The 27,604-nt window shown below is 43.8% G+C and overlaps 2 protein-coding genes across 6 annotated transcripts in view; one reads left to right on the forward strand and one right to left on the reverse strand.

Moving 5' to 3' along the window:
* The window catches only part of KLHL2 (kelch like family member 2), a 223,970-nt gene extending 206,677 nt beyond the window's left edge, over positions 1 to 17,293 (reverse strand). The window contains exon 1 of the mRNA XM_056561229.1: positions 17,155 to 17,293. The gene's annotated coding sequence lies outside the window, so the exon portion shown is untranslated. The remainder of the gene's footprint in view (positions 1 to 17,154) is intronic.
* The window catches only part of TMEM192 (transmembrane protein 192), a 113,230-nt gene that overhangs the window by 28,479 nt on the left and 57,147 nt on the right, over positions 1 to 27,604 (forward strand). The window contains exon 1 of one of the 5 annotated variants that reach the window (XM_056561313.1): positions 17,302 to 17,469. The exons of 1 other annotated variant lie outside the window; for it this stretch is intronic. In XM_056561313.1, coding sequence (XP_056417288.1) covers positions 17,440 to 17,469 — 30 coding nt within the window. In that variant the 5' untranslated portion in view covers positions 17,302 to 17,439. Of the gene's footprint in view, positions 1 to 17,301; positions 17,470 to 17,568; positions 17,581 to 17,665; positions 17,774 to 27,604 lie in introns of those variants that run through there. 3 more of the 5 variants (XM_056561288.1, XM_056561293.1, XM_056561257.1) reach the window with 3 other exon arrangements.

Below are 27,604 nucleotides of genomic sequence, written 5' to 3' on the forward strand. Positions count from 1 at the left end.
CTCACTCCTGAGCCTTGTTATGCGCCCGCAGAGCATTTTACGCCTACATATGGGGTATTTCCGTACTCAAGAGAAATTGCGTTACAAATTTTGGGATCGTTTTTTTAATCTTTTACTTCTTGTGAAAATAAAAAGTATGGGGCAACATCAGCATGTTAGTGTAAACATTTTAATTTTTTTTACACTAACAGGCTGGGGTAGCCCCCAACTTTACCTTTTCATAAGGTGGTAAAATGAGAAAAAGCCCCCCAAAAATTTGTAACGTAATTGCTCCCGAGTACGGAAATACCCCATATGTGGCTCTAAACTGTTTCATTGAAATACGACAGGCCTCCGAAGTGAGAGAGCGCATTTGAGGACTAAATTAGGGATTGCATAGGGGTATTCTACGCCAGTGATTCCCAAACAGGGTGCCTCTAGCTGTTGCTAAACTCCCAGCATGCCTAAATAGTCAGTGGCTGAATGGAAATGCTGGGAGTGGTTGTTTTACAACAGCTGGACCCTCCTTTTTGGAAACACTGCCGTACGATGCGTTTTTCATTTTTATTTGGGGGGGGCATGCTGGGAGTTGTAGTTTTGCAACATCTGGAGGGCTACAGTTTAGACACCACTGTTTCTCAGGACCCCCCTGGGCATTGGCACGGGATGCCTGCTGAATGATTTCAGCAGGTATTCCGGTCCAGCACATACCCGGCGGGGATTGAAATTCCCACGGGCGTACAGGTAAGCACCTTGGTCCTTAAGTACCAGCAAGCAAGGGCATACCCATGGTCCTTAAGGGGGATAAAACCCTTTACGACCTTCAATATACTCAAAGAATTGCTGTAAATGACCTGCATATCACTAAGCTGTTTTGTTTGTAATTTTTAAAGTCACTTTTGTTGCAGATTTATTTAGTGGACACGCGTATAAAGCTTATCAGGCCACCAAAACTATCAAAATGACTTCACAACACCATTTCTCACTTTGTAAAGCAGGTTTCTAGAGCAGCACTGAAGGTGGGCTATATTTGCAGTTTTTTTTTCAACCACTGTGTTGTAATTTTGCATATTTTTTTTTTTATCGCAAAGGATAAATTAATGAGCACTGCATGTAAAAGTGGCCTACAAAGCCAAATCTTCAGAAATCATTATTATTGTAAGTAAAAATAAAAGGTGCAAAAAAAAATATGCCATTGCACAAAGACAAAAAACAATCAGACCAATAACAAGTGAAAAAAAAGATTCATAAATCCCCCTTATTTCTTGTAGATTTGTTGAGGAAATTTTCTACAGCTAATTAGACTGTGTAACTCTACCCTTATTTGTAGATGCCAGAATGGTAGAACTGCTCCCCCAACAAAAATTAGCAAAAGAGCCCACTCACACCAGAGAGAATTGATTAGAGAGCATTCAGTAGAGGTAGCCTGGGACATAGTAAAGGAACAGACCTCCACACGACATGCAATCACAATGCAACGGTAATTACAAAATGCATTCTGCAGTTATGTACGTAGCATGAGCGTATACTGATGTATGCCTAAAGGGGTTGGCCACAATTTATTGCCAGACTATAGGAATGATAATGATAAGTGACTTACTGATAATGAGGTGCTTCATTGCAGGCCTGTTCTCTATAATAATGCAGACCGACCCCTGCCCTGATCCCCCATCCCTGTGTGCAGCTAATCGCTCCTCCATCAATACATATCTGCCTAGAAAGGAACATGTAAAGATACACTCCATAGGCAATCAGGTATGAACAGAGCCGTACAAGGATGGGAGAACCAGGGCAGGGGCTGGCCTGCATCATTATAGAGAAGAGGTCCACAATGCAGGGTCTCATCAGAAAATGACTTATTACTATAGTCTGGCAATACAATGTGAAAAGGTATTTTATATCAACTGGTGCCAGAAAGTTACACAGATTTGTAAATTACTTCTATTTAAAAACCTTAATCTTCCAGTACTTATCAGCTGCTGTATGTTCCAGAGGAAGTTCTTTTCTTTTTGGATTTCCTTTTTGTCTGATCACAGTGCTCTCTACTGACACCTCTTTCCATTTTAGGAACTGTCCGGAGTAGGATAGGTTTGCTCCTACACTAGACAGTTCCTGAAATGGCCAGAGGAGTCAGCAGAGAGCACTGTGGTCAGACAAAATTAAAAGAACTTCCTGTGGAGCATACAGCAGCTGATAAGTACTGGAAGGATTAAGATTTTTAAATAGAAGTAATTTAAAATTTGTTTAACCCCTTAAGGACCAAGGACGTACCGTTACGTCCTGAGTCCTCTCCCATACTATAAAGTATCACAAATACCACATCATAGCGGGTCGGGCCTGGCCTCTAATAACGGCCGGGACCCGTGGCTAATAGCGCATGGCACTGATCGCAGTGTCGCGCGCTATTAACCCTTTAGACACGAAGTTCAAAGTTGTATGCCACGTCTAAAGTGAAAGTAAACCCATGCCTGTTAGCTCATGGAGCTGTTCGGGATCACCGTGGTGAAATCGCTGCATCCCGAACAGCTGTAGGACAGCAGGAGGGTCCCCTTACCTGCCTCTTGTTGTCCGATTGCCGAATGACTGCTCAGTGTCTGAGATCCAGGCATGAGCAGTCAAGCGTCAGAATCATTGATCAAAGGTTTCCTATGAGAAACCATTTATCAATGTAAAAGATCAGTGTGTGCAATGTTATAGGCCCCTATGGCAGCTATAACATTGCAAAAAAAAAGTGAATAAAGATCATTTAACCCCTTCCCTAATAAAAGTAAGAATCACCCCCTTTTCCCATCATAAAAAAAACTGTGTAAATAAAAATAAACATATGTGGTATTGCCGCGTGTGGAAATGTCCAAATTATAAAAATATACTGTTAATTAAACCGCACGGTCAATGGCATACTTGCCAAAAAAAAATTCCAAAAATTTCCAAAAGTCCAAAATAGTGTATTTTTGGTCACTTTTTAGGTCATGAAAAAAAGAATAAAAAGCGATCAAAAAGGCTGATCAATACAAAAATGATACTGCTAAAAACTTCAGATCAGTGCGCAAAAAATGAGCCATCATACTGCCCCATATGCGGAAAAATAAAAAAGTTATAGGGGTCAGAAGATGACAATTTTAAACTTATAAATTTTCCTGCATGTAGTTATGATTTTTTGCAGAAGTACGACAAAATCAAACCTATATAAGTAGGGTATCATTTTAATCTTATGGACCTATAGAATAAAGAGAAGGTGTCATTTTTACTGAACAATGCACTGCGTAGAAATGGAAGCCCCCAAAAGTTACAAAATTATGTTTTTTCTTCAATTTTGTCGCACAATGATTTTTTTTCCCGTTTCATCATAGATTTTTGGGTAGAATGACTGATGTCATTACAAAGTAGAATTGGTGGCGCAAATAATAAGCCGTCATATGGATTTTTAGGTGCAAAAAGGTGCAAAAAAGTGCAAAAACTGAAAAAACCCTGGTCCTTAAGGGGTCAATTTTATGGCACCAGTTGATTTGAAAGAAAATAATAATAATAATTCTAACAATTGTAATAATAATGTTTTCCAGTGGAGTACCTATCCTTATCTACAATGGTCAGCAGTCTTAATCTATGAAAATTGTTGAGATTCCCTAAACTCATTCACAGCTCGCTTTTTATGTTTTAATGCATTTATAACATATAGCTTGATGAACCCATATATATTCTATATGGCAAAGGGTAATGCAAAAGTGCATACTTTTGACTATGCTTTGTCTTATTTACATCTTTAAACATCACCACACTTTTATGTCCTTCCTGAAAGATCTATACCCACCAAATATGTTTTGGTAACATTACAGTGAATAGAAATCTCTACATTTCTATACATTCACATATATCCGTTTTTTATTTCCAGGCATGTGCAGTATGAGGAAAACTAATTTTAAAAAACTAAATTGTGAAAAATATACAGTGGGGATCAAAAGTTTGGGCACCCCAGGTAAAAATTTGTATTAATGTGCATAAAGAAGCCAAGGAAAGATGGAAAATTCTCCAAAAGGCATCAAATTACAGATTAGACATTCTTATAATATGTCAACAAAAGTAAAATTTTATTTCCATCATTTACACTTTCAAAATAACAGAAAACAAAAAAATGGCATCTGCAAAAGTTTGGGCACCCTGCAGAGTTAATATCTTATACTGCCCCCTTTGGCAAGTATCACAGCTTGTAAACGCTTTTTGTAGCCGGCCAAGAGTCTTTCAATTCTTGTTTGAGGCATCTTTGCCCATTCTTCCTTACAAAAGTCTTCCAGTTCTTTGAGATTTCTGGGCTGTCTGTCACGCACTGCTCTTTTAAGGTCTATCCATACATTTTCAATTATGTTGAGGTCAGGAATTTGTGAAGGCACTGCAAAACCTTCAGTTTACGCCTCTTGATGTAATCCCCCGTGGATTTCAAGGTGTGTTTAGGATCATTATCCATTTGTAGAAGCCATCTTCAATTTATCTTCAGCTTTTTCACAGATGGCATCAAGTTAGCATCCAAAATTTACAGATGTTATTGAATCCATTTTTCCTTCTACTCGTGAGATGTTCCCTGTGCCACTGGCTGCAATACAACCCCAAAGCATGATTAACGGGGTTGTGCGCTGCCCTGCAGTTCGGAGCTCCGCCCACAGCGTCCGGAAGTTCATTACTCCGAACACCGTGTGCGGGCTTCCGTGTTCGCAGTGGCCGGGCGTGACGTCATGCCCGGCCCCTACGTGACGTCCTGCAGGGCAGCGCACAACCCCTTTAATCCACCCCCATGCTTAACAGTTGGACAGAGGTTCTTTTCATTAAATTCTGTTCCCCTTCTTCTCCAAACGTACCTTTGCTCATTCCGGCCAAAAAGTTCAATTTTAACCTCATCGGTCCACAGAACTTGTTTCCAAAATGCATCAGGCTTGTCTATATGTTCATTTGCAAATTTCAAACACTGATTTTTGTGGTCAGGACGTAGAAGAGGTTTTCTTCTGATGACTCTTCCATGAAGACCATATTTGTACAAGTATCTCTTTATAGTGGAATAGTGTACCACAACTCCAGTGTCTAACAGATCTTTCTGGAGGGATTGTGCAGTCAAACGTGGGTTTTGAATTGTTTTTCTCACAATCCTGCGAGCTGTTCTGTCTGATATTTTTCTTGGTCTTCCAGATATTGCTTTAACTTCCACTGTTCCTGATGACTGCCATTTCTTAATTACATTCCTAACAGAGGATATTGACATCTGAAAATGTTTTGTGAGCATCAACTATTTTCAGTTTCAGATTTCTAGACAACTGCTTAGAAGAACCCATGGTGCTGATTGTTGTGGCAAGGTCAGATGAGTCTGGGCATTTAAAACCATTGAGATTGACATCACCTGGTCATCCCAGATGATGATTGAGAACAATCCATGACACTGGCAGGTCTCCGCTTTGCATAGGGGACAGTGCATGCTATAAATTCTGCAGGGTGCCCAAACTTTTTAAGATGCCATTTTTGTGTTTTTTGCTATTTTGAAAGTGTAAATGATGGAAATAAAATCTAGATTTTGTTGACATATTATAAGAATGTCTAATCTGTAATTTGATGCCTTTTGGAGATTTTTCCATCTTTCCTTGGCTTCTTTATGCACATTAATACAAATTTTTACCTGGGGTGCCCAAACTTTTGATCCCCACTGTATATTTTTCACAATTTAGTTTTTTTTTAGTTTTCCTCATACTGCACATGCCTGGAAATAAAAAACGGATATATGTGAACGTATAGAAATGTAGAGATTTCTATTCACTGTAATGTTACCAAATCATATATGGCGGGTATAGATCTTTCAGGAAGGACATAAAAGTGTGGTGATGTTTAACCTTTTCAGGACGTAGGGCATATGCATACGCCCTGCATCCTGAGTTCTTAAGGATGTAGGGCGTATGCATACGCCCGTGGGAATTCCGGTCCCTGCCGCTAGCCGGTTTTGGGACCGGAGCGGGATGCCTGCTGAAATCATTCAGCAGGCATCCCGGCACATCGCTGAGGGGGGTCCTGAGACCCATGTTGGCGATCGCAGAAAATCGCATATCAATTCAGACATGCGATTTTCCGCTATTCCGGGCTGATCAGGTCTCTGGTGAACCGATCGCCCGGAAAATAGGGATGATCGGAGCTGTCAGTGACAGCCCCGATCATCCTGAGGGATAGGAGTGAGATTGCAGTGCTGCAATCTCCTCCTATGCCCTGCCATTAGTCAGAAATGAATTCTGACCAATGGCAGCCCAGGACAAGGGGTTGCCATGGAAACCCCCCACTCTACCCACCCCTGGATGTCGGGCAGAACGGGGGGAGAAGATGGCAGCCGGTACCTGACGAGAAGATGCGATGGGGCCCGGCGATCATCGGTGGAGACAGCGGAGATCAGCGGCGCAGGTAGGGAGACGACGGTAGGGGGGGGTAGTTAGGGGGCAGTAAAGCGATCTTTACTGCTGCTCTTCTAGTGGTTGCCAAACTGCAACTCCCAGCATACCTAGACTACCCAGGCATGCTGGGAGTTGTAGTTCTGTACATCTGTCCCTTCAGATTTTGCAATTTTCATGAAAATTTTGAAAATTGCTGCTATACTTTGAAGCCCTCTAATTTTTTCAAAAAGTAAAAATATGTCCATTTTATGATGCCAACATAAAGTAGACATATTGTATTTGTCAATCAATATAAAATGTATTTTGAATATCCATTTTCCTTACAAGCAGAGAGCTTCAAAGTTAGAAAAATGCAAAATTTTCATGAAATTTTGGGATTTTTCACCAAGAAAGGATGCAAGTAACAATGAAAATTTACCACTAAAATAAAGTAGAATATGTCACGAAAAAACTATCTCAGAATCAGAATAATCGGTAAAAGCATCTTAGAGTTAATAATGCATAAAGCGACAGTGGTCAGAATTGCGAAAAAGGGCTAAGTCCTTAAGGTGAAAATGAGCTGTGTCCTTAAGGGGTTAAAGATGTAAATAAGACAAAGCATAGTCAAAAGTATGCACTTTTGCATTACCCTTTGCCAAAACTTTTGATCCCCACTGTATGCACAATTTTGTCCTGTCCTTGTCCGTCCTTGCTAAGTAATGTTTTGTTCTTCTCTGTTATGGTTGTCTTGTTGTAAGCCTTCAGTGGTCCTTCTTTGTTGCCTTGGTTATGACTTAGGGGCTAACTGATCACTGAGTATTGTGTGCACGATTTTGTTGGAATTATTACTCAGTTGTCTTAACTCTTATTCATCCCTTGTACTGATTTGTGTTTACCCTTAATTTTTGTTTTATATTTGCACATATTGTATGTGGCATTGTTCTTGTATATGAAAACTTTAATAAATTTAGTTAAAAAAATAAAAATAAATATATATATATATATGTATATATATGCACGTTTTTATACAAAAGTATCAAAATGTATGGCTATATATTTAATATATACTTTTTAAAAACATATTCATGTGCAAAATAAACACTTTAGTTTGTATATGTTTCACATATACACAACATGTTAACCCCTTGGGAACGGAGCCCATTATGACCCTAAGGACGGGAGCATTTTTTGCAAATCTGACCATTGTCACTTTAAGCATTAACCCCTTAAGGACCCAGCCATTTTACACCTTAGGACCCGGCCATTTTTTGAACATCTGGCCACTGTCACTTTAAACATTAATATCTCTAGGATGTTTTTAGTTATCATTCTGATTCTGAGATTAATTTTTCGTGACTGGGCATGCTGGGAGTTGCAGTTTGGCCTTCCTAGTGGTTGCCACAGTAAAGATCACTTTACTTTCACTTTCGTTCCCCCCCCCCCCCCCACGTGTTTCCCCGTAGTCTCCAGGAGGATCTTCGGTCTCCACGCCATCTTCAGGTAAGGTACCCGGCCTTCATCTTCTTCCCACGATCCCCTCGACATCCAGGTGTGGGCAGAACGGGGGTTGCCACGTTCCCACTGTCCTGCTCTGCCGTTGGTCAGAATCAATTCTGACCAATGGCAGGGGATAGGAGGAAATCGCAGCATTGCGACTTCACTCCTACCCTGCAAGATGATCTGGCCTGTCATTGACAGGTCAGATAATCACAATTTTCCGGGTGATCGGGTCACCAGAGACATGGGGGTGTCCCCCCCCTCATCCGGGGACCGGAACTGCCCATGACGTAACTGTACGTCATGGTTCCTTAAGACCCAGGGTGTCGGGACATAACGTTACGTCATGGGTCCTGAACGGGTTAATAACTCTGGGATGCTTTTACTAATAAATTTGATTTCGAGATTGTTTTATCGTGACATATTCTACTTTATGGTAGTGGTAAATTTTCGTCGATACTTGCATCATTTCATGGTGAAAAATTCAAAAATTTGATGAAAAATTTAGCATTTTTCTAACTTTGAAGCTCTCTGCTTGTAAGGAAAATGGAAATTCCAAAGAAATGATATACTGATTCACAAATACAATATGTCTACTTTATGTTTGCATCATAAAGTTGACATGTTTTTACTTTTGGAAGACATCAGAGGGCTTCAAAGTTCAGCAGCAATTTTCCAATTTTTCACAAAATTTTCTAAATCTGAATTTTTCAGGGACCAGTTCAGTTTTGAATTGGATTTGAGGGGTCTTCAAATTAGAAATACCCCATAAATTACCCCATTATAAAAACTGCACCCCTCAAAGTATCTAAAATGACATTCAGTAAGTTTGTTAACCCTTTAGGTGTTTCACAGAAATAGCAGCAAAGTGAAGGAGAAAATTCAAAAGTGTCATTTTTTTACACTCGCATGTTCTTGTAGACCCAGTTTTTTTTATTTTTACAAGTTGTAATAGGAGAAAAGCCCCCCAAAATTTGTAACCCAATTTCTCTCGATTAAGGAAATACCTCATATGTGTATGTCAAGTGTTCGGCGGGCGCAGTAGAGGGCTCAGAAGGGAAGGAGCGACAATGGGATTTTGGAGAGTGAATTTTGCAGAAATGGTTTTTGGGGGGCATGTCACCTTTAGGAAGCCCCTATGGTGCCAGAACAGTAGAAAAAAATCCACATGGCATACTATTTTGGAAACTATACCCCTCAAGGCACATAACAAGGGGTCCAGTGAGCCTTAACACCTCACAGGTGTTTGACGACTTTTCGTTAAATTCGGATGTGTAAATGAAAAAAAAAGAATTTCACTAAAGTGCAGTTTTTTCACCAAATTTACCATTTTTACAAAAGGTAATGAGAGAAAATGCCCCCCCAAAATTTGTAACCCCATCTCTTCTGAGTATGAAAATACCCCATGTTAGGACGTAAAATGCTCTGCTGGCGAACTATAATGCTCAGAAGAGAAGGAGCGCCATTGGGCTTTTGGAAAGCGAATTCATTTGGAATGGTAGTCAGGGGCCATGTGCGTTTACAAAACCCCCGTGGTGCCAGAACAGTGGACCCCCCCACATGTGACCCCAATTTGGAAATTAAATTTTTCATTTTCACGGACCACTGTTCCAAAAATCTGTCAGACACCTGTGGGGCTTAAATGCTCACTGCACCCCTTAATACATTACATGTGGGGTGTAGTTTCCAAAATGGGGTCACATGTGTGGGGGGGGGGGGGGGGTCCATTGTTCTGGCACTATGCGGGCTTTGTAAACACACGTGGCCTTCAATTCCGGACAAATTTTCTCTTCAAAATCCCAATGGCGCTCCTTCTCTTCTGAGCATTGTAGTGCGCCAGCAGAGCACTTTACATCCACATATGGGGCATTTTCTTACTCAGAAGAAATGGGGTTACAAATTTTGGGGGGCTTTTTTCCTATTTTCTCTTGTGAAAATGAAAAATTTAGGGTAACATCAGCATTTTAGTGAAAACTTTTTTTTTTTTCATTTTCCCATCCAAATTTAATGAAAATTTGTCAAACACTTGTGGGGTGTTAAGACTCACTATACCCCTGGTCACATTCCGTGAGGGGTGTAGCTTCCAAAATGGGGTCACATGGGGGTATTTATGTTTTTGCGTTTATGTCAGAACCGCTGTAAAATCAGCCACCTCTGTGCAAATCACCAATTTAGGCCTCAAATGTACATGGTGCGCTCTCACTCCCGAGCCTTGTTGTGCTCCCACAGAGCATTTTACGCCCACATATGGGGTATTTCCGTACTCCGGAGAAATTGCGTTACAAATTTTGGGGGTCTTTTTTCCCTTTTAAGACTGCTTGTGAAAATAAAAAGTATGGGGCCACCACCAGCATGTTAGTGAAAAAAAAAAAAAAAAATTTTTACACTAACATGCTGGTGTAGCCCCCAACTTTTCCTTTTCATAAGGGGTAAAAGGAGAAAAAGCCCCCCAAATTTGTAGTGCAATTTCTCCCGAGTACGGAAATACCCCATATGTGGCCCTAAACTGTTTCCTTGAAATACGACAGGGCTCTCAAGTGAGAGAGCCCCATGCGCATTTGAGGACTAAATTAGGGATTGCATAGCAGTGGACATAGGGGTATTCTACGCCAGTGATTCCCAAACAGGGTGCCTCCAGCTGTTGCTAAATTCCCAGCATGCCTGGACAGTCAGTGGCTGTCCAGAAATGCTGGGAGTTGTTGTTTTGCAACAGCTGGAGGCTCCGTTTTGGAAACACTGCCGTACAATACGTTTTTCATTTTTATTGGGGGGGGGGGGGGGGGGACAGCGTAAGGGGTGTATATGTAGTGTTTTACTCTTTATTATGTGTTAGTGTAGTGTTTTTAGGGTACATTCGCACTGGCGGGTTACGGCGAGTTTCTCGCTAGGAGTTTGCGCTGCGGAAAAAAAAACATACCGCAGCCCAAACTTGAAGCAGGAAACTTACTGTAAACCTGCCCCTGTGAATGTACCCTGTACGTTCACATGGGGGGGGCAAACCTCCAGCTGTTTCAAAACTACAACTCCCAGCATGTACTGATCGCCGAAGGGCATGCTGAGAGATGTAGTTATGCAATAGCTGGAGGCACGCAACTACAACTCCCAGCATGCCAAGACAGCTGTTTGGGCATGCTGGGATTTGCAGTTTTGCAACCTCTGGAGGGCTACAGTTTATAGACCACTGCCCAGTGATCTCCAAACTGTGACCCTCCAGATGTTGCAAAACTACAAATCCCAGCATGCCCAGACAGCAAAGAGCTGTTTGGGCATGCTAGGAGTTGTAGTTTTGCAAGATCTGGAGGGATACAGTTTAGAGACCACTGTATAATGGTCTCAAACGACAGTCCTCCAGCTGTTGCAAAACTACATATTCCAGCATGCCCAAACAGCAAACAGCTGTCTGGGCATGCTGGGAGTTGTAGTTTTGCAACATCTGGAGGGCTACAGGTTAGAGACCACTGTATAATGGTCTCAGACTGTAGCCCCCAGATGTTGCTAGGCAACTTACCGGCTTCCGTCGGATCCAGGGAGCCGTCCTCTTCTGCCGCACACCGATCACCGTCGCTCCGCTGCCTCCGGACGGGTAAGTGGACGTCGGCGCCAGTCCTCTTCGTTTTCCCCCTTCTGCCCCTCCTATTGTGGGTGGGCAGGACGGAGAAAATGAAAGTAAACCCCCCCTGCCCACCGATCTGCTATTGGTGGTCTAGACGTGACCACCAATAGCAGATCGGTGGGCGGGGGGTTTACTTTAGTTTTCCCCGTCCTGCCCACCCACAATAGGCGGGGCAGAACCGGGGAAAACCCCTGCCACCTCACTCCTATCCCTTCAGGGGGATCGCGTGTGTCTTAGACAACCGCGATCCCCCTTATATTCCCGGTCACCACAGACCTGTAATCGGCGCAAAACAAATGTGCAGTGCCATAACAGATAATCATGGGACCTTAAGGCCCAAGCCAATTTTTGCCTTATGGACCAGGCCAATTTTCATTTTTTGCACTTTTGTTTTTTCCTCCTCCCTTCTCAAAATCCTAATGCAATTCCATTTTGCACCTACAGACTCATAAGGGCTCGTTTTTTGCATCACTAATTGTACTTTGTAATGACATCAATCCTTTCATAACAAAATCTACGGTAAATAAAATAAAAATGTGGTGGGATATTGAAAAAAAAAAAAAAAACACACACACACCACTTTGTAACTTTTGGGGCTTCTGTTTCTACGCAGTGAACTTCTTGGTAAAAATGAAACCTTATCTTTATTCTGCAGGTCCATACGGTTACAAGAATATCCAATTTATGTAGGTTTTATTTTATTTTACTACTTTAAAAAAATTATAACTACAGGCACCAAAATTAGTATGCTTAAATTTGTCATCTCCTGACTCCTATAACTTTATCTTTCCACATATGGGGCAATATGAGGGCTCATTTTTTGTGCCGTAATCTGTAGTTTTTCTAGGCACCATTTTTATTTTGATGACAATTTTTTGGTTTGTTTCTTTCTTTATTTTTTTATGGCACATGAAGTGATCAAAAATGCGCTTTTTTTAAGTGTATGTCATTGACCTGTGGTTTAAGGTACCACATACGATTGTTTATTTTTTATTACATTAGTTTATTTAAAAAAATGTGAAAGGAGGTGGGGGGGGGGGGGGGAGAATTCAAACTTTTATTAGGAAGGGGTTAATGCACTTTTTTTGTTGTTGCATACACTGTTCAGTGCTATGCCATGGGCAGAACCTCAATCGGCAAGGAGGCAGGCAAGGGCCCTCCCGCCACCAATCAGCTGATCGGGATATCCGTGTTGAAATTGCGGGTCCTGATCAGCTGCCCTGAGCTAACCAGCACCGTTAACCTTGCATTTTAGATGCCACGATCAGCTTTGATTGCGGCGTCTAAAGGGTTAATGTCTGGCATCAGCCCGATCGGTGATGCATAGCATTAACCGTATGAGTATGCTTCAAACCCCAGTGAAGGGACCAGGGCATACAGGTATGCCCTCGGTCTTAAGTACCAGGACGCAAAGGCGTATCTGTATACCCTTTGTCCTATAGGGGTTAAAACTTATATCATAGCTCCAGTCCACCAATACTACCTTAGACCGTGAATTCAGAACCTGAAAGGGAAAATGTATTATGGAATGTATACCATATTTTTGTATAAAAAAGTTGCACATTTTTGCACAAACATTTGTGACTTTTATGCCAAGCCCATCCCTTTTTAAAAAATGGGTGAGGCTTTCATGGCCGCTGTTATATACTATAATTTACACCACCAACCTACAAATTTTCATATTTTTCGCACTTTCGGTAGAATAGTGTGCACATGGCGACGTCTTAGCACAGGGATAGTGAGTACTGTGATGTCACAGCACAGGAACAGTGAGCAGGGTGACTTTACGGGCAACAGGGATAGTGGGCATGGTGACATTACATGGCAAGTAACTAATAAGCACGATGCCCTTACAGCATGGGGATCATGCACATGGTGACTTCATGGGCACAGGAGTAGTGCGCATAGTGACCTTACAGCATAAATATAGTGAGTACAATGGCCTCACAGGCAAACAGATGGTAAGCATGGCAACCTCAAGGGCACAGGAGTAGCACGCATAGTGACCTTACAGCATAAATAAAGTGAGTACAATGGCCTCACAGGCAAACAGATGGTAAGCATGGCAACCTCATGGGCACAGGAGTAGTGCGCATAGTGAACTTACAGCATAAATAAAGTGAGTACAATGGCCTCACAGGCAAACAGATGGTAAACATGGCAACCTCATGGGCAAATGAATGTTAAGTCTGGTGACCTCACGGCACAGGGAGAGTAGGCACGGTGACCTCACGGCACCCAGATAATGGACATAGCGAAACCACCTCACCTGGATAGTGAGCACAGTGACCTAACACCATCTGGATAGTGAGCACTGTAAGTACACATGCATAGCACAGTGAGTACACAGGGATAGTGAGCACTGTAAGTACACAGGCACAGGGATAGTGAGCACTGTAAGTACACAGGCATAGAGAGTGGAGAAAGTACAAAGACACAGGGATAGTGAGTACTGTAAGTACACAGGCATAGCGCAGTGAGTACACAGGCACAGGGATAGTGAGCACTGTAAGTACACAGGCACAGTGAGCTTAGCGAGTACAAAGGCATAGCGCACTAAGTATACAGGGATAGTGAGCGTAGTGAGTACACAAGCACAGTGATAGTGAGAGCAGTGAGCACACAGGGATAGTGAACGCAGTACAAAGGAATAGCACACGGAGTATACAGGGATAGTGAGCACAGTGAGTACACAGGCACAGGGATAGTGAGCACTGTAAGTACACAGGCACAGGGATAGTGAGCACTGTAAGTACACAGGGATAGTGAGTGCAGTGAGTACACAGGCACAGGGATAGTGAGTGCACAGGGATAGTGAGTACACAGGCACAGTGAGTACACAGGGATAGTGAGTACACAGGGATAGTGAGTACACAGACAGTGAGTACACAGGCACAGGTATAGTGAGTACACAGGCACAGGGATAGTGAGTGCACAGTGAGTACACAGGCACAGGGATAGTGAGTGCACAGTGAGTACACTGGCACAGGGATAGTGAGTACACTGGCACAGGAATAGTGAGTACACTGGCACAGGGATAGTGAGTACACTGGCACAGGGATAGTGAGTACACAGGCACAGGGATAGTGAGTACACAGACACAGTGATAGTGAGTACACAGGCACAGGGATAGTGAGTACACTGGCACAGGGATGGTGAGTACACAGTGAGTACACAGGCACAGGGATGGTGAGTACACTGGCACAGGGATAGTGAGTACACGGGGATAGTGAGTACACAGGCACAGGGATAGTGAGTACACGGGGATAGTGAGTACACAGGCACAGGGATGGTGAGTACACTGGCACAAGGAATGGTGAGTACACGGGGATAGTGAGTACACAGGCACAGGGATAGTGAGTACACGGGGATAGTGAGTACACAGGCACAGGGATAGTGAGTACACGGGGATAGTGAGTACACAGGCACAGTGAGTACACGGGGATAGTGAGGGCACAGGGATAGTGAGTACACAGGGATAGTGAGGACACAGGGATAGTGAGGACACAGGCACAGGGATAGTGAGTACACTGGCACAGGGATAGTGAGTACACAGTGAGTACACAGGCACAGGGATGGTGAGTACACTGGCACAGGGATAGTGAGTACACGGGGATAGTGAGTACACAGGCACAGGGATAGTGAGTACACGGGGATAGTGAGTACACAGGCACAGGGATAGTGAGTACACGGGGATAGTGAGTACACAGGCACAGGGATAGTGAGTACACGGGGATAGTGAGTACACAGGCACAGGGATAGTGAGTACACGGGGATAGTGAGTACACAGGCACAGGGATAGTGAGTACACGGGGATAGTGAGTACACAGGCACGGGGATAGTGAGTACACAGGCACAGGGATAGTGAGTGCACAGGGATAGTGAGTACACAGGCACAGTGAGTACACAGGCACAGTGAGTACACAGGGATAGTGAGTACACAGGGATAGTGAGTACACAGACAGTGAGTACACAGGCACAGGGATAGTGAGTACACAGGCACAGGTATAGTGAGTACACAGGCACAGGGATAGTGAGTGCACAGTGAGTACACAGGCACAGGGATAGTGAGTGCACAGTGAGTACACTGGCACAGGGATAGTGAGTACACTGGCACAGGAATAGTGAGTACACTGGCACAGGGATAGTGAGTACACTGGCACAGGGATAGTGAGTACACAGGCACAGGGATAGTGAGTACACAGACACAGTGATAGTGAGTACACAGGCACAGGGATAGTGAGTACACTGGCACAGGGATGGTGAGTACACAGTGAGTACACAGGCACAGGGATGGTGAGTACACTGGCACAGGGATAGTGAGTACACGGGGATAGTGAGTACACAGGCACAGGGATAGTGAGTACACGGGGATAGTGAGTACACAGGCACAGGGATGGTGAGTACACTGGCACAAGGAATGGTGAGTACACGGGGATAGTGAGTACACAGGCACAGGGATAGTGAGTACACGGGGATAGTGAGTACACAGGCACAGGGATAGTGAGTACACGGGGATAGTGAGTACACAGGCACAGTGAGTACACAGGCACAGGGATAGTGAGTACACAGGGATAGTGAGGACACAGGCACAGGGATAGTGAGTACACTGGCACAGGGATAGTGAGTACACAGTGAGTACACAGGCACAGGGATGGTGAGTACACTGGCACAGGGATAGTGAGTACACGGGGATAGTGAGTACACAGGCACAGGGATAGTGAGTACACGGGGATAGTGAGTACACAGGCACAGGGATAGTGAGTACACGGGGATAGTGAGTACACAGGCACAGGGATAGTGAGTACACGGGGATAGTGAGTACACAGGCACAGGGATAGTGAGTACACGGGGATAGTGAGTACACAGGCACAGGGATAGTGAGTACACGGGGATAGTGAGTACACAGGCACGGGGATAGTGAGTACACAGGCACAGGGATAGTGAGTACACGGGGATAGTGAGTACACAGGCACAGGGATAGTGAGTACATGGGGATAGTGAGTACACAGGCACAGTGAGTACACGGGGATAGTGAGTACACAGGCACAGGGATAGTGAGTACACAGGGATAGTGAGTACACAGGCACAGGGATAGTGAGTACACGGGGATAGTGAGTACACAGGCACGGGGATAGTGAGTACACAGGCACAGGGATAGTGAGTACACGGGGATAGTGAGTACACAGGCACAGTGAGTACACGGGGATAGTGAGTACACAGGCACGGGGATAGTGAGTACACAGGCACAGGGATAGTGAGTACACGGGGATAGTGAGTACACAGGCACAGTGAGTACACGGGGATAGTGAGTACACAGGCACAGGGATAGTGAGTACACAGGGATAGTGAGTACACAGGCACAGGGATAGTGAGTACACGGGGATAGTGAGTACACAGGCACGGGGATAGTGAGTACACAGGCACAGGGATAGTGAGTACACGGGGATAGTGAGTACACAGGCACAGTGAGTACACGGGGATAGTGAGTACACAGGCACAGGGATAGTGAGTACACAGGGATAGTGAGTACACAGGCACAGGGATAGTGAGTACACGGGGATAGTGAGTACACAGGCACAGTGAGTACACGGGGATAGTGAGTACACAGGCACAGGGATAGTGAGTACACAGGGATAGTGAGGACACAGGCACAGGTATAGTGAGAGCGCTCACAGAATTGTGAAGTGACCCCAGTGGTGTTAGTCCTCCATGTATCGCCCCAGCTCATTCCCCTCAGTACCAGGCCGGCCATGGGGCCCAGTACACAGTTCTTTGTTACCACCGGTCTGTACTTAGCGGTTTTCATCCTCAGCTAGAACGGAGCAACTGAGGGAAGTGTTTGCCGGGGACAGGAAATGTGAGAGCAACAAGGAAGGGGAGGGCTGCCGCGGTGCACACAGATTATAGGAGCCCTGCTGCCGAGAACTCAATGAAACCCAACGTGACTGCGGCGGGAGGATGGACAGGAACCGCAGGCTGCTGCTGGATGTAGGTACACGAGAGCCCACGCCGCATGTGGTGGCTCGGGGATGGAGGCTACAGTTTCCCCTCATACACTTGTCCTGCTCACCCACACACTACCCTTCATAGTTACATGAGGTAACGGCGTACAGACGCCAATGTATGCTACAGTATGGAGCGGCCTCTAGGTCCCGGAGAGCGCTGAGGGAGCGGAACGCTCTTCATGTTGTGTCACGTGATTGGCCCGTCACATGACCGCACTCTCTGGGGCTTTGTTTATAGTTTGCTGCGTTCTGTTCCCGAGTGAACGTCTTATTATGCGTCTACTACAGTATGTGACGTTTTTCTATTACACTGCGTGGTGTCCTTTCTTATACTGCGTGGTGTCCTTTCTTATACTGCGTGGTGTCCTTTCTTATACTGCGTGGTGTCCTTTCTTATACTGCGTGGTGTCCTTTCTTATACTGCGCGGTGTCCTTTCTGATACTGCGCGGTGTCCTTTCTTATACTGAGTGGTGTCCTTTCTTATACTGAGTGGTGTCCTTTCTTATACTGCGTGGTGTCCTTTCTTATACTGCGTGGTGTCCTTTCTTATACTGCGTGGTGTCCTTTCTTATACTGCGTGGTGTCCTTTCTTATACTGCGTGGTGTCCTGTGAGCAGTTTCACAGCTCCCGACGTTCTTTCCGTATTGTGATATACTACCTGTGTCCAGTAGGTCGGGGTGCATCTTGTGACCCCACTTTTGACCGCTGAACGATGTGGTCCTGCGGCTGTGAAGTTAGTTTACAGCGCCATACTTGCTGTGAGGGCCAATGGCTATGTTCACACAACGTGTGTGTGTGTGTGTGTATATATATATATATATATATATATATATATATATATATATATATATATATATATATTCTTTTGGCAAGAAACTTCTGGAAAAAAAAATAATGCACTAAAAATGCATAATTTATATGTAATGTATGTGCGCAAATGTTATGATGATATATGGCATTCACGCCACATTCTCACTATCCAGCAACCGAATGCGGAGGGAAAATTGCAGCAGACCACGTGTTTACAGTCCAGAAACAAAACCTGATACTGTAGTAACTCATCAGGCTGTCAAGCAATAAGTCCTGGAAAACCCCTTAAAGAAAATCTCTCACCAGTGTCATCTGCACTAAGCTGTCGGTACTGACAGTGCAGGTGACACTGATGACAAAGATACTTACCTTGTCCTGGTCCATGCAAGGGATATCCAGTAATCTTGTCCGTTGAGGGGGTAGTCCAGTGGTGGAAAAAATTAGGGGATAAGTTTCAGATCATGGGGGGTCTGACCGCTGGGGCCCACCGCGATCTCCTGTACGGCTCCCAGCTCGCTGGCCAGATAGCGCGTGTTGACCACCACACAAAGCGGCGGCCGACACTCCCCCTCAATACAACTCTATGGCAGAGCCGGAGATTGCCGAAGGCCGCGCCCTGGCTTTGCCATAGTGTTGTATTGAGGGGGCGTGTCAGCCGCCGCTTCGTGCAGTGGTCAACACTCCTCCTTCCCGCGGGTTGTCGGGGCCCCGTACAGCAGATCGCGGGGGGCCCCATCGGTCGGATCCCCCGTGATCTGAAACTTATCCCCTATCCTAAGGATAGAAAATAAGTTTTTCACCACTGGATATCTTCTTTAACTTCGGCTTAGGGCACCGGCAGAGCTTAGTGATGTCACCGCTGCTGTCCTCTAGCAGCGGGACCCAGCAGAGAGCAACAGCGGTGTTGTCACTAAGCTCCGCCCATGCCCCAAGCTGGGTGCCCGGAGCTGAAGCTAACGGACAAGATTACCAGAGATCCCCTGCATGGAACGAGACAAGGTAAATGCTGTTGTCATCAGTATCGTCTCCACTACCTGTCGGTACTGACAGGTTAGTGCAGGTGACACTGGTGACAGATTTCCTTTAAGGAACAGGCCCATTTTATTTTTGCATTTTCATTTTTTCTTCCTCGCCTTCTAAAAATCATAACACTTTTTTTTTTTTTTTATATTTTCATTCACAGACATATGAGGGCTTGTTTTTTGCGTCACCAATTTTACTTTGTAATGACATCACTAGCTTACCATAAAGTCTACAGTGTAACAAAAAAATATTATTTATGTGGGGAAATTGAATAGAAAACTGCAATTTAGCAAATTTTTACATTTATGCCGTGCAGCATATGGGATAATTAACACTATATTTTGATAGTTCGGACACTTACGTACACGGCAATACCAAATATGCTCATTAATGTATTTTTTTTCCATCTTTTTGGGGCTAAAATTTAACCTTTTAAGGACACCGGGCGTATGCATACGCCCTGCATCCCGAGTCCTTAAGGATGTGGGGCGTATGCATACGCCCGTGGGAATTCCGGTTCCCGCCGCTAGCCGTTGGGGACCGGACCGGACCGGAATGCCTGCTGAAATCATTCAGCAGGCATCCTGGCACATTGCCGAGGGGGGTCCTGAGACTCCCCCATGTCGGCGATCACAGAAAATCTCATGTCAATTCAGACATGCGATTTTCTGCTATTCCGGGCTGATCGGGTCTCTGGTGACCCGATCACCCGGAAAATAGGGATGATTGGAGCTGTCAGGGACAGCCCTGATCATACTGAGGGATAGGAGTGAGGTCACAGTGCTGCGATCTCCTATCCCCTGCCATTGGTCAGAACTGATTCTGACCAATGGCAGGGCAGGACAGTGGGTTGCCATGGCAACCCCCTGTTCTGCCCACCCCTGGATGTCGAGGAATCTGTAGAGAAAAGAAAAGAAAGGACCGACGGACGGCGCCTCGTGTATTTACCCTCAATAGATCGGGTGGTGGGTGGGGGGGCAACCCCACGGGGCTTATAGATGGCCGCTCACCTTGAGATCTGTGCAAAAAAGCATATCACCCACGATATAATCTGGGTACTGTAGTGCGAGTCGCTGCTATGCCGATGGGTTGCAGGAGGAAACAAGTCGTCCTGGGAGTAAATATTAGAAGTAGAGCAGAAAAAAACCCTCAGGTATGGCGCTGCAGACTCTTGTAGACAGATGAGGCAGATGCCAAAGGTAATAGGAAAGTCCTCAGCAGGACATTTTATTAAAAAAACTATAAAATGGACAAGATTACGCGTTTCGAGAGGATCCCTCCCTTCCTCAGATCAGTATGTCGAGGGGATCGCGGGAAGAAGATGGAGGCCATTACCTGGAGAAGATACCTGGGGACCCCGAATCGTCGCTGGAGACTGCTGGATCGTGGCCCACTTTGGGGGGGGGGGGGGGGAATGAAAGTGAAGGTAAAGTGATCTTTACTGTGGCAACCACTAGGAAGTCCAAACTGCAACTCCCAGCATGCCCAGACAGCCAAAGGCTGTCTGGGCATGCTGGTAGTTGTAGTTGCAACATCTGGAGGGTCACAGTTTGGACACCACTGTTACAGTGGTGCCCAAACGGTAGCCCTCCAGATGTTGCCAAACTACAACTCTCAGCATGCCTAGACTGCCCAGGCATGCTGGGAGTTGTAGTTCTGTAACATCTGTCCCTTCAGATTTTGCAATTTTCATGACCTTTTTGAAAATTGCTGCTCTACTTTGAAGCCCTCTAATTTTTTCAAAAAGCAAAAATATGTCCATTTTATGATGCCAACATAAAGTGGACATATTGTGTTTGTGAATAAAAATAACATTTATTTGGAATATCTATTTTCCTTACAAGTAGAGAGCTTCAAAGTTAGAAAAATGCAAAATTTTCATGAAATTTGGGGATTTTTCACCAAAAAAGGATGCAAGTAACAGCGAAAATTTAGCACCAAAATAAAGTAGAATATGTCACGAAAAAACAGTCTCAGAAGCAGAATATTTGGTAAAAGCGTTTTCGAGTTATTAATTCATAAAGCGACGGTGGTCCGAATTGCGAAAAAGGGCTCATTGCTTAAGGGGTCAAAAGGTTACTCCAGTGGAAAACTTTTTTTTTTTTTTTTTAAATCAACTGGTGCCAGAAAGTTAAACAGATTTGTAAATTACTGCTATTAAAAAAATCCTAATCATTCCAGTACTTATTAGCTACTGAATACTACAGAGGAAATTATTTTCTTTTTGGAACACAGTGCTCTCTGCTGATATCTCTGTCCATTTTAGGAACTGTCCAGAGCAGCATATGTTTGCTATGGGGATTTTCTCCTAATCTGGACAGTTCTTAAAATTAACAAGAGATGTCAGCAGAGAGCACTGTGGTCATGATGTCAGCAGAGAGCTCTGTGATCCAAAAAGAAAAGAATTTCCTCTGTAGTATTCAGCAGCTAATAAGTACTGGAAGGATTAAGATTTTTTAATAGAAGTAATTTACAAATATGTTTAACCTTCTTGCACCAGTTGATTTAAAAAATAAAAAAAATTCCACCGGAGTACCCCTTTTTAAAAAAAATATTTTTTTGTACCGACAGAGGTGTCATCAGAGAGCAGTTGTGGTCAGGCAGAAAGGAAATTCAAAAAGAAAAGAATTTCCTGTGTATTATACTGCAGCTGTACTGAAAGGATTGAGATTTTATGAAAGAAATTTGCAAATCTGTTTAACTTTCTGGCACCAGTTGATTTAAAAGAAAATGTTTTCCATTGGAGTACCCCTTTAAAGGACCACTGTGGCAAAATGTTTTTCTTTTCCCCTGTGCCGGGCTGCAAAAACTTAAAAAACAAACTTTAACTCATCTTCCTACATTGCTCCGTTGCGTCGATATCGGCGTATTCGTCCTCTGGTGCTGGTCTTCTTCCTGGTTCCTGGGCTCGATGACTCATACTGCGCTAAGGGTATCGCCGGCCTCAGCGATGTCCCACCTCAGCCGGTGATAGGCTGAGCGCACTGTCATGTAAGGAGCCTGGGCTCCGCCTTCTCCCTGGGCTTCTTACATGACAGTGTGCTCAGCCTATCACCGGCTGAGGTGGGACATTGCTGCGGCCGGCGATACCCTGAGCACAGTATGAGTCACCGAGCCCAGGAACCAGCAAGAAGACCAGCACCAGAGGAACGGGATGCCGATATCGACGTAATGGGGGAATGTAGGAAGGTGAGTTAAAGTTTGTTTTTAGTTTTTGCAGCCCGGGCATAGGGAAAATGAAAAATATTTTGCCACAGTTCTCCTTTTAAATGGAATCTGTCATCAGTATCACCTGCACTACCTTGTTGTACACGCTTGTAGTGCGGGTGATACTGATGAAAATCATACTTGATGTTTTTCGCTCTGGGGGTGGTGGTAACGCCTCCTCCCAATAACTCCCCTCTGTAGAAGGTCAGCACAGTGGAGGAGGCATTACAGTGAAGATGCTGGCCTGACAGATGTGCATCAAGCTCAACATGTGCATATACTGAAGACCAGGGATTTCTGCAGGCACAGAATGAGAAGGGAGAAGTGATTTTCATCAGTGTAACCTGCACGAAAAGCCTGTATCAATAGGTGAGTGCTGGTGATACAGGTGCCGGATTCTCTTTAAATGTTCAACTGCAAGCGGAAGAAAGCATGAGATTGCAGTATTGCACTGCTGAACTTGTCTGTTACCATGGAGATGCATGGTAGCTGTTTAAAATATGATTTATCAATCCGCTTAAGAGCCCATTCACATGGTAGATTATCCCTGAGATATTCCGGTTGGACATTCTGTGTGCCGCAGGTCACCTGAATTGGTTAAGGCTCGGACATGCGTAGTCTTCAATACAGTTTGACACATGAATGAAAGGAATTAGAATTTCTGCAGCAGATTTCTGTATAGTGCACAGTGCTGCAGAATCAAATTGAAACCAATAGGACGCTGCTACACAGGAATTCCTGGGCGGAATTTCTCGGCTTGAAAATTCTGCCATGTGAGGTATTTTGCAGCTGATTTAAATTTTCTGCTCTTCTTTTGCTTCTTATTTTATCATTGACTTACCAGCAAAGGAAATAAGCTGCAAAATGCCCACATCCTAAAACCAGAAATGTCTGGTGCCTCGTGGTTGGGTTGGAGTGCCAAAATGCTGTGGAACTGGAGGTATATTGTAGTCTATGTGCACATAACAGATTATTCCATTTGGGGTAAATGGTTTTGCAGCTCCACAGCAGCAATCCAAGTTATAACCCCAGAATACTATGAATTTTCCTTTCCTTTGGCACTTATCTGCACCCAGGCTGCAATATTTTAGTTAGTATTTTGATCAGTTGGTAGCTTTCTGAGGACATAAATGCTGTATCCGAATAATTTCTGCACCATTCAGAAAGATTGTTGATCGACAAAGGAAATTCAGCAAAGAGTTTCCTCACTGAATTTCCTTAGTGTGATAAAAATATTAGCACCAACCAAAATGAGGACCTAAATACTTGGCCTTCTAGAGGGGATGCCTTAGTAGATTCAGTTGCTCCCTTAGGGTGTGTTCACATGTGCGTATTTTTACTGCAGATCTTGCTGCTGCAGATTTTGCTGCCCATTGACTTTAATGGACAGCAAAATCTGCAGAAGCAAATCTGCAGCAGATCTGCAGCAAAAATGTGCACGTGTGAACGCACCCTTAACTGGGATTCAGAAGTTCAAGTAAATTTGAGGTTAGACCAGAATTTTTTTTAATAGTTGTGTATTTCATGTATAACTTATTTAATAAATTGGGCTTTTTCTGTAAGGCTTCTTTCACACTAGCAAATTGCTTCGTTTAGCTAGTTCCGTCATAAAATCAGCTGTCACCGGCAGTAACCAAATCCTATACGTCCGTTAGAAAAATCCCAAAGACTATAATGGGATTTTCTAACGAATATCCATTTGAATCCATTATAGTCCGTTATTGATAACGGACGTTAGTTTGTGATGGAAGATAGTACGGAAGAAAATAGTTAATGAACTATTTTCTTCCGTACTATCTTCCATCACAAACTAACGTCCGTTATCAATAACGGGCTATAATGGATTAAAACAGATATTAGAAAAATCCCATAGACTATAATGGGATTTTCTAACGGATGTATAGGATTTGGTTACTGCCGGTGACAGCAGATTTTAGGACGGAACTTGCTAAACGGAGTAATTTGCTAGTGTGAAACAAGCCTAACTCTTTGTACAAACAACCTCAATATTTAACTGCTGTAAAACTCTTGAAGAACATGTCTTTAACATGGTGGGACATGAATGAATGCACGTAACAGTAATCTGTAGTCTGTGCCAGTTTGTCAGAATAGTTCACTGATTAACTATGGGAGCAATGGATACAAAATAGGTTAAGGCAATGCCGGTAACTTCTTACCCTATTGCGCCTGCTGTAAACAAATGTTTAGCTCATTCCCATGTGTTCATGCAAATAGTTTTTTTGCTTTCATGTTATAATAACAGGGTGGGTCCAAGCAACTTGCATACGAGGAGCTCTTGGGCAGGTTTATCCCACTAGAGGCACTCATCTGGGATCCCTGACTTTAAAGGGAACCAATCATCAGATTTTACCCTATACAGTATAAGGCTTGGCAAAGCATTATATAGGGAAAAATCTTTATCCTCACCATCTCCAGGGGACGCTCTTGCCCCCAGGGATGGTGAAGATATGAAGTTATGAACTAGGTCCCGCAAGTAGTCCCCTGGGCGGGGAGCTCCTTTTACCAGGTCCCGTTCTTTGGCCGGCAGAGACTCCCCCTCAGCCGAAGAACGAGACCTGATAAAAGGAGCTCCCCACCCAGGGGGCCTTGCGGGGCCTAGTTTATAATTTCATATCTTCATCATCTCTGGGGGCAGGAGCGTCCCCCGGAGATGGTGGGGATAAAGATTTTACCCTATATAACGCTTTGCAAAGTCTTATATAGGGTAAAATCTGATGAGTGGTTCCCTTTAACTTTCCTTAAAGTACATTCCCACATACAGGATCTGCTGCATATTTTTGCTACATAGTTTGTGCAGCTGATTTTGCTAATATTTAACTTCAATGGGTAGAAAAATCTTCTACCTTCAGAAGCTCATAAGTACTGAAAGGATTAAGATTTTTTAATAGAAGTAATTTACAAATCTGTTTAACTTTCTGGAGACAGTTGATATATAAAAAAAGTTTTTTCCTGGATAACCCCTTTAACATAGTGGGAAATTTTTGTCAATACTTGCATCATTTCTTCGTGAAAATTTTCATGAAAAATTCTATCTTTGAAACTCGCTGCTTGTAAGGAAATTAGACATACCAAATAAATTATATATTCATTCACATATACAATATGTCTACTTTATTTTTGAATCATGAAGTTGACATGTTTTTACTTTTGGAAGAGATCAGAGGGCTTCAAAGTTCAGCAGCAATTTTCCAATTTTTCACAACATTTTCAAAATCTGAATTTTTCAGGGACCAGTTCAGTTTTGAAGTGGATTTGAAGGGCCTTCATGTTAGAAATACCCCATTATGAAAACTGCACCCCTCAATGTATCCAAAATGACATTCAGAAAGTGTGTTAACCCTTTAGGTGTTTCACAGGAATAGCAGCAAAGTGAAGGAGAAAATTCAAAATCTTCATTTTTTACACTCGCATGGGAGAGTAAGGAAATGCCTCATATGTGGATGTAAAGTGCTCTGTGGGTGCACTAGAGGGCTCAGAAGGGAAGGAACAGCAATGGGATTTTGGAGAGTGAATCTTGCTGAAATGTTTTTTTTTTTGGGGGGGGGGGAGGGGGGCATGTCACATTTAGGAAGCCCCTATGGTGCCAGAAGAGAAAACACATGGCACACTATTTGGGAAACTACACCCCTCGAGGAACGTAATAAGGGGTACAGTGAGCCTTAACACCCCACAGGTGTTTAACAACTTTTCGGTAAAGTCCGATGTGTAAATGAATTTTTTTTTCACTAAAATGCTGTCCCCCCAAATTTACCATTTTTACAAGAGGTAATAGGAGAAAATGCCCCCTAAAATTTGTAACCCCATTTCTTCTGAGTATGGAAATACCCCATGTGTGGATGTCAAATGCACTGGGGGCACACTACAATGCTCAGAAGAGAAGGAGCCACATTTTGGCTTTTTGAAAGCAAATTTTGCTCTGGGGGCATGCCGCATATAGGAAGCCCCAATGGTGCCAGAACAGCAAAAAAAAAAAAAAAAACATGGCACACTATTTAGGAAACAACACCCCTCAAGGAACATAACAAGGGGTACGGTGAGCCTTTACACCCCACAGGTGTTTGACAAATTTCCGCTAAATTTGGACGTGAAAATTTAAAATTATATTTTTTTCACTAAAATGCTGGTGTTACCCCAGATTTTTCATTTTCACAAGGGGTGATAGGAAAAAAAGTCTACCAAAATTTGTAACCCCATTTCTTCTGAGTATGGAAATACCCCATATGTGGGTATAAAGTGCTCTGTGGGTGAACTACAATGCTTAGAAGAGGAGGAGCGCCATTGAGCTTTTGGAGAGAGAATATGTTTGGAATGGAAGTCGGGGGCCATGTGCGTTTGCAAAGCCCACGTGGTGCGAAAACAGTGGACCTCCACACATGTGACCCCATTTTGGAAACTACACCCCTCATGGAATGTAATAAGGGGTGCAGTGAGCATTTACACCCCACTGGCGTTTGACAGATCTATGGAACAGTGGGCTGTGCAAATGAAAAATTAAATATTTCATTTTCAAGGACCACTGTTCCAAAAATCTGTCAGACACCTGTGGGGTGTAAATGCTCACTGCACCCCTTATTACATTCCGTGAGGGGTGTAGTTTCCAAAATGGATTCACATGTGGGGGAGGGGGGGGGGGGGGTGTTCCACTGTTCTGGCACCATGGGGGCTTTGTAAACGCACATGGCCTTCAATTCCGGACACATTGTCTCTCCAAAAGCCCAATGGTGCTCCTTCTGAGCATTGTAGTGTGCCCGCAGAGAACTTTACATCCACATATGGGGTATTTCCATACTCAGCAGAAATGGGGTTACAAATTTTGGGGGGCTCTTTCCCTATTTTGTGAAAATGAAAAATGTAGGGCATCACCAGCATTAAATTTTTTTTTCACTTTCACTATACCCCGTTACCTTCTGTGAGGGGTGTAGTTTCCAAAATGGGGTCACATGTGGGTATTTATTTTTTGGTGTTTGTCAGAACTGCTGTAAATTTAGCCACCCCTGTGCAAATCGCCAATTTCGGCCTCAAATGTACATAGTGTGCATTGTTGTGTGCCCGCAG

The sequence above is a fragment of the Hyla sarda genome, chromosome 1 (genome assembly GCF_029499605.1).
Source record: "Hyla sarda isolate aHylSar1 chromosome 1, aHylSar1.hap1, whole genome shotgun sequence".
Lineage (NCBI taxonomy): Eukaryota > Metazoa > Chordata > Amphibia > Anura > Hylidae > Hyla > Hyla sarda.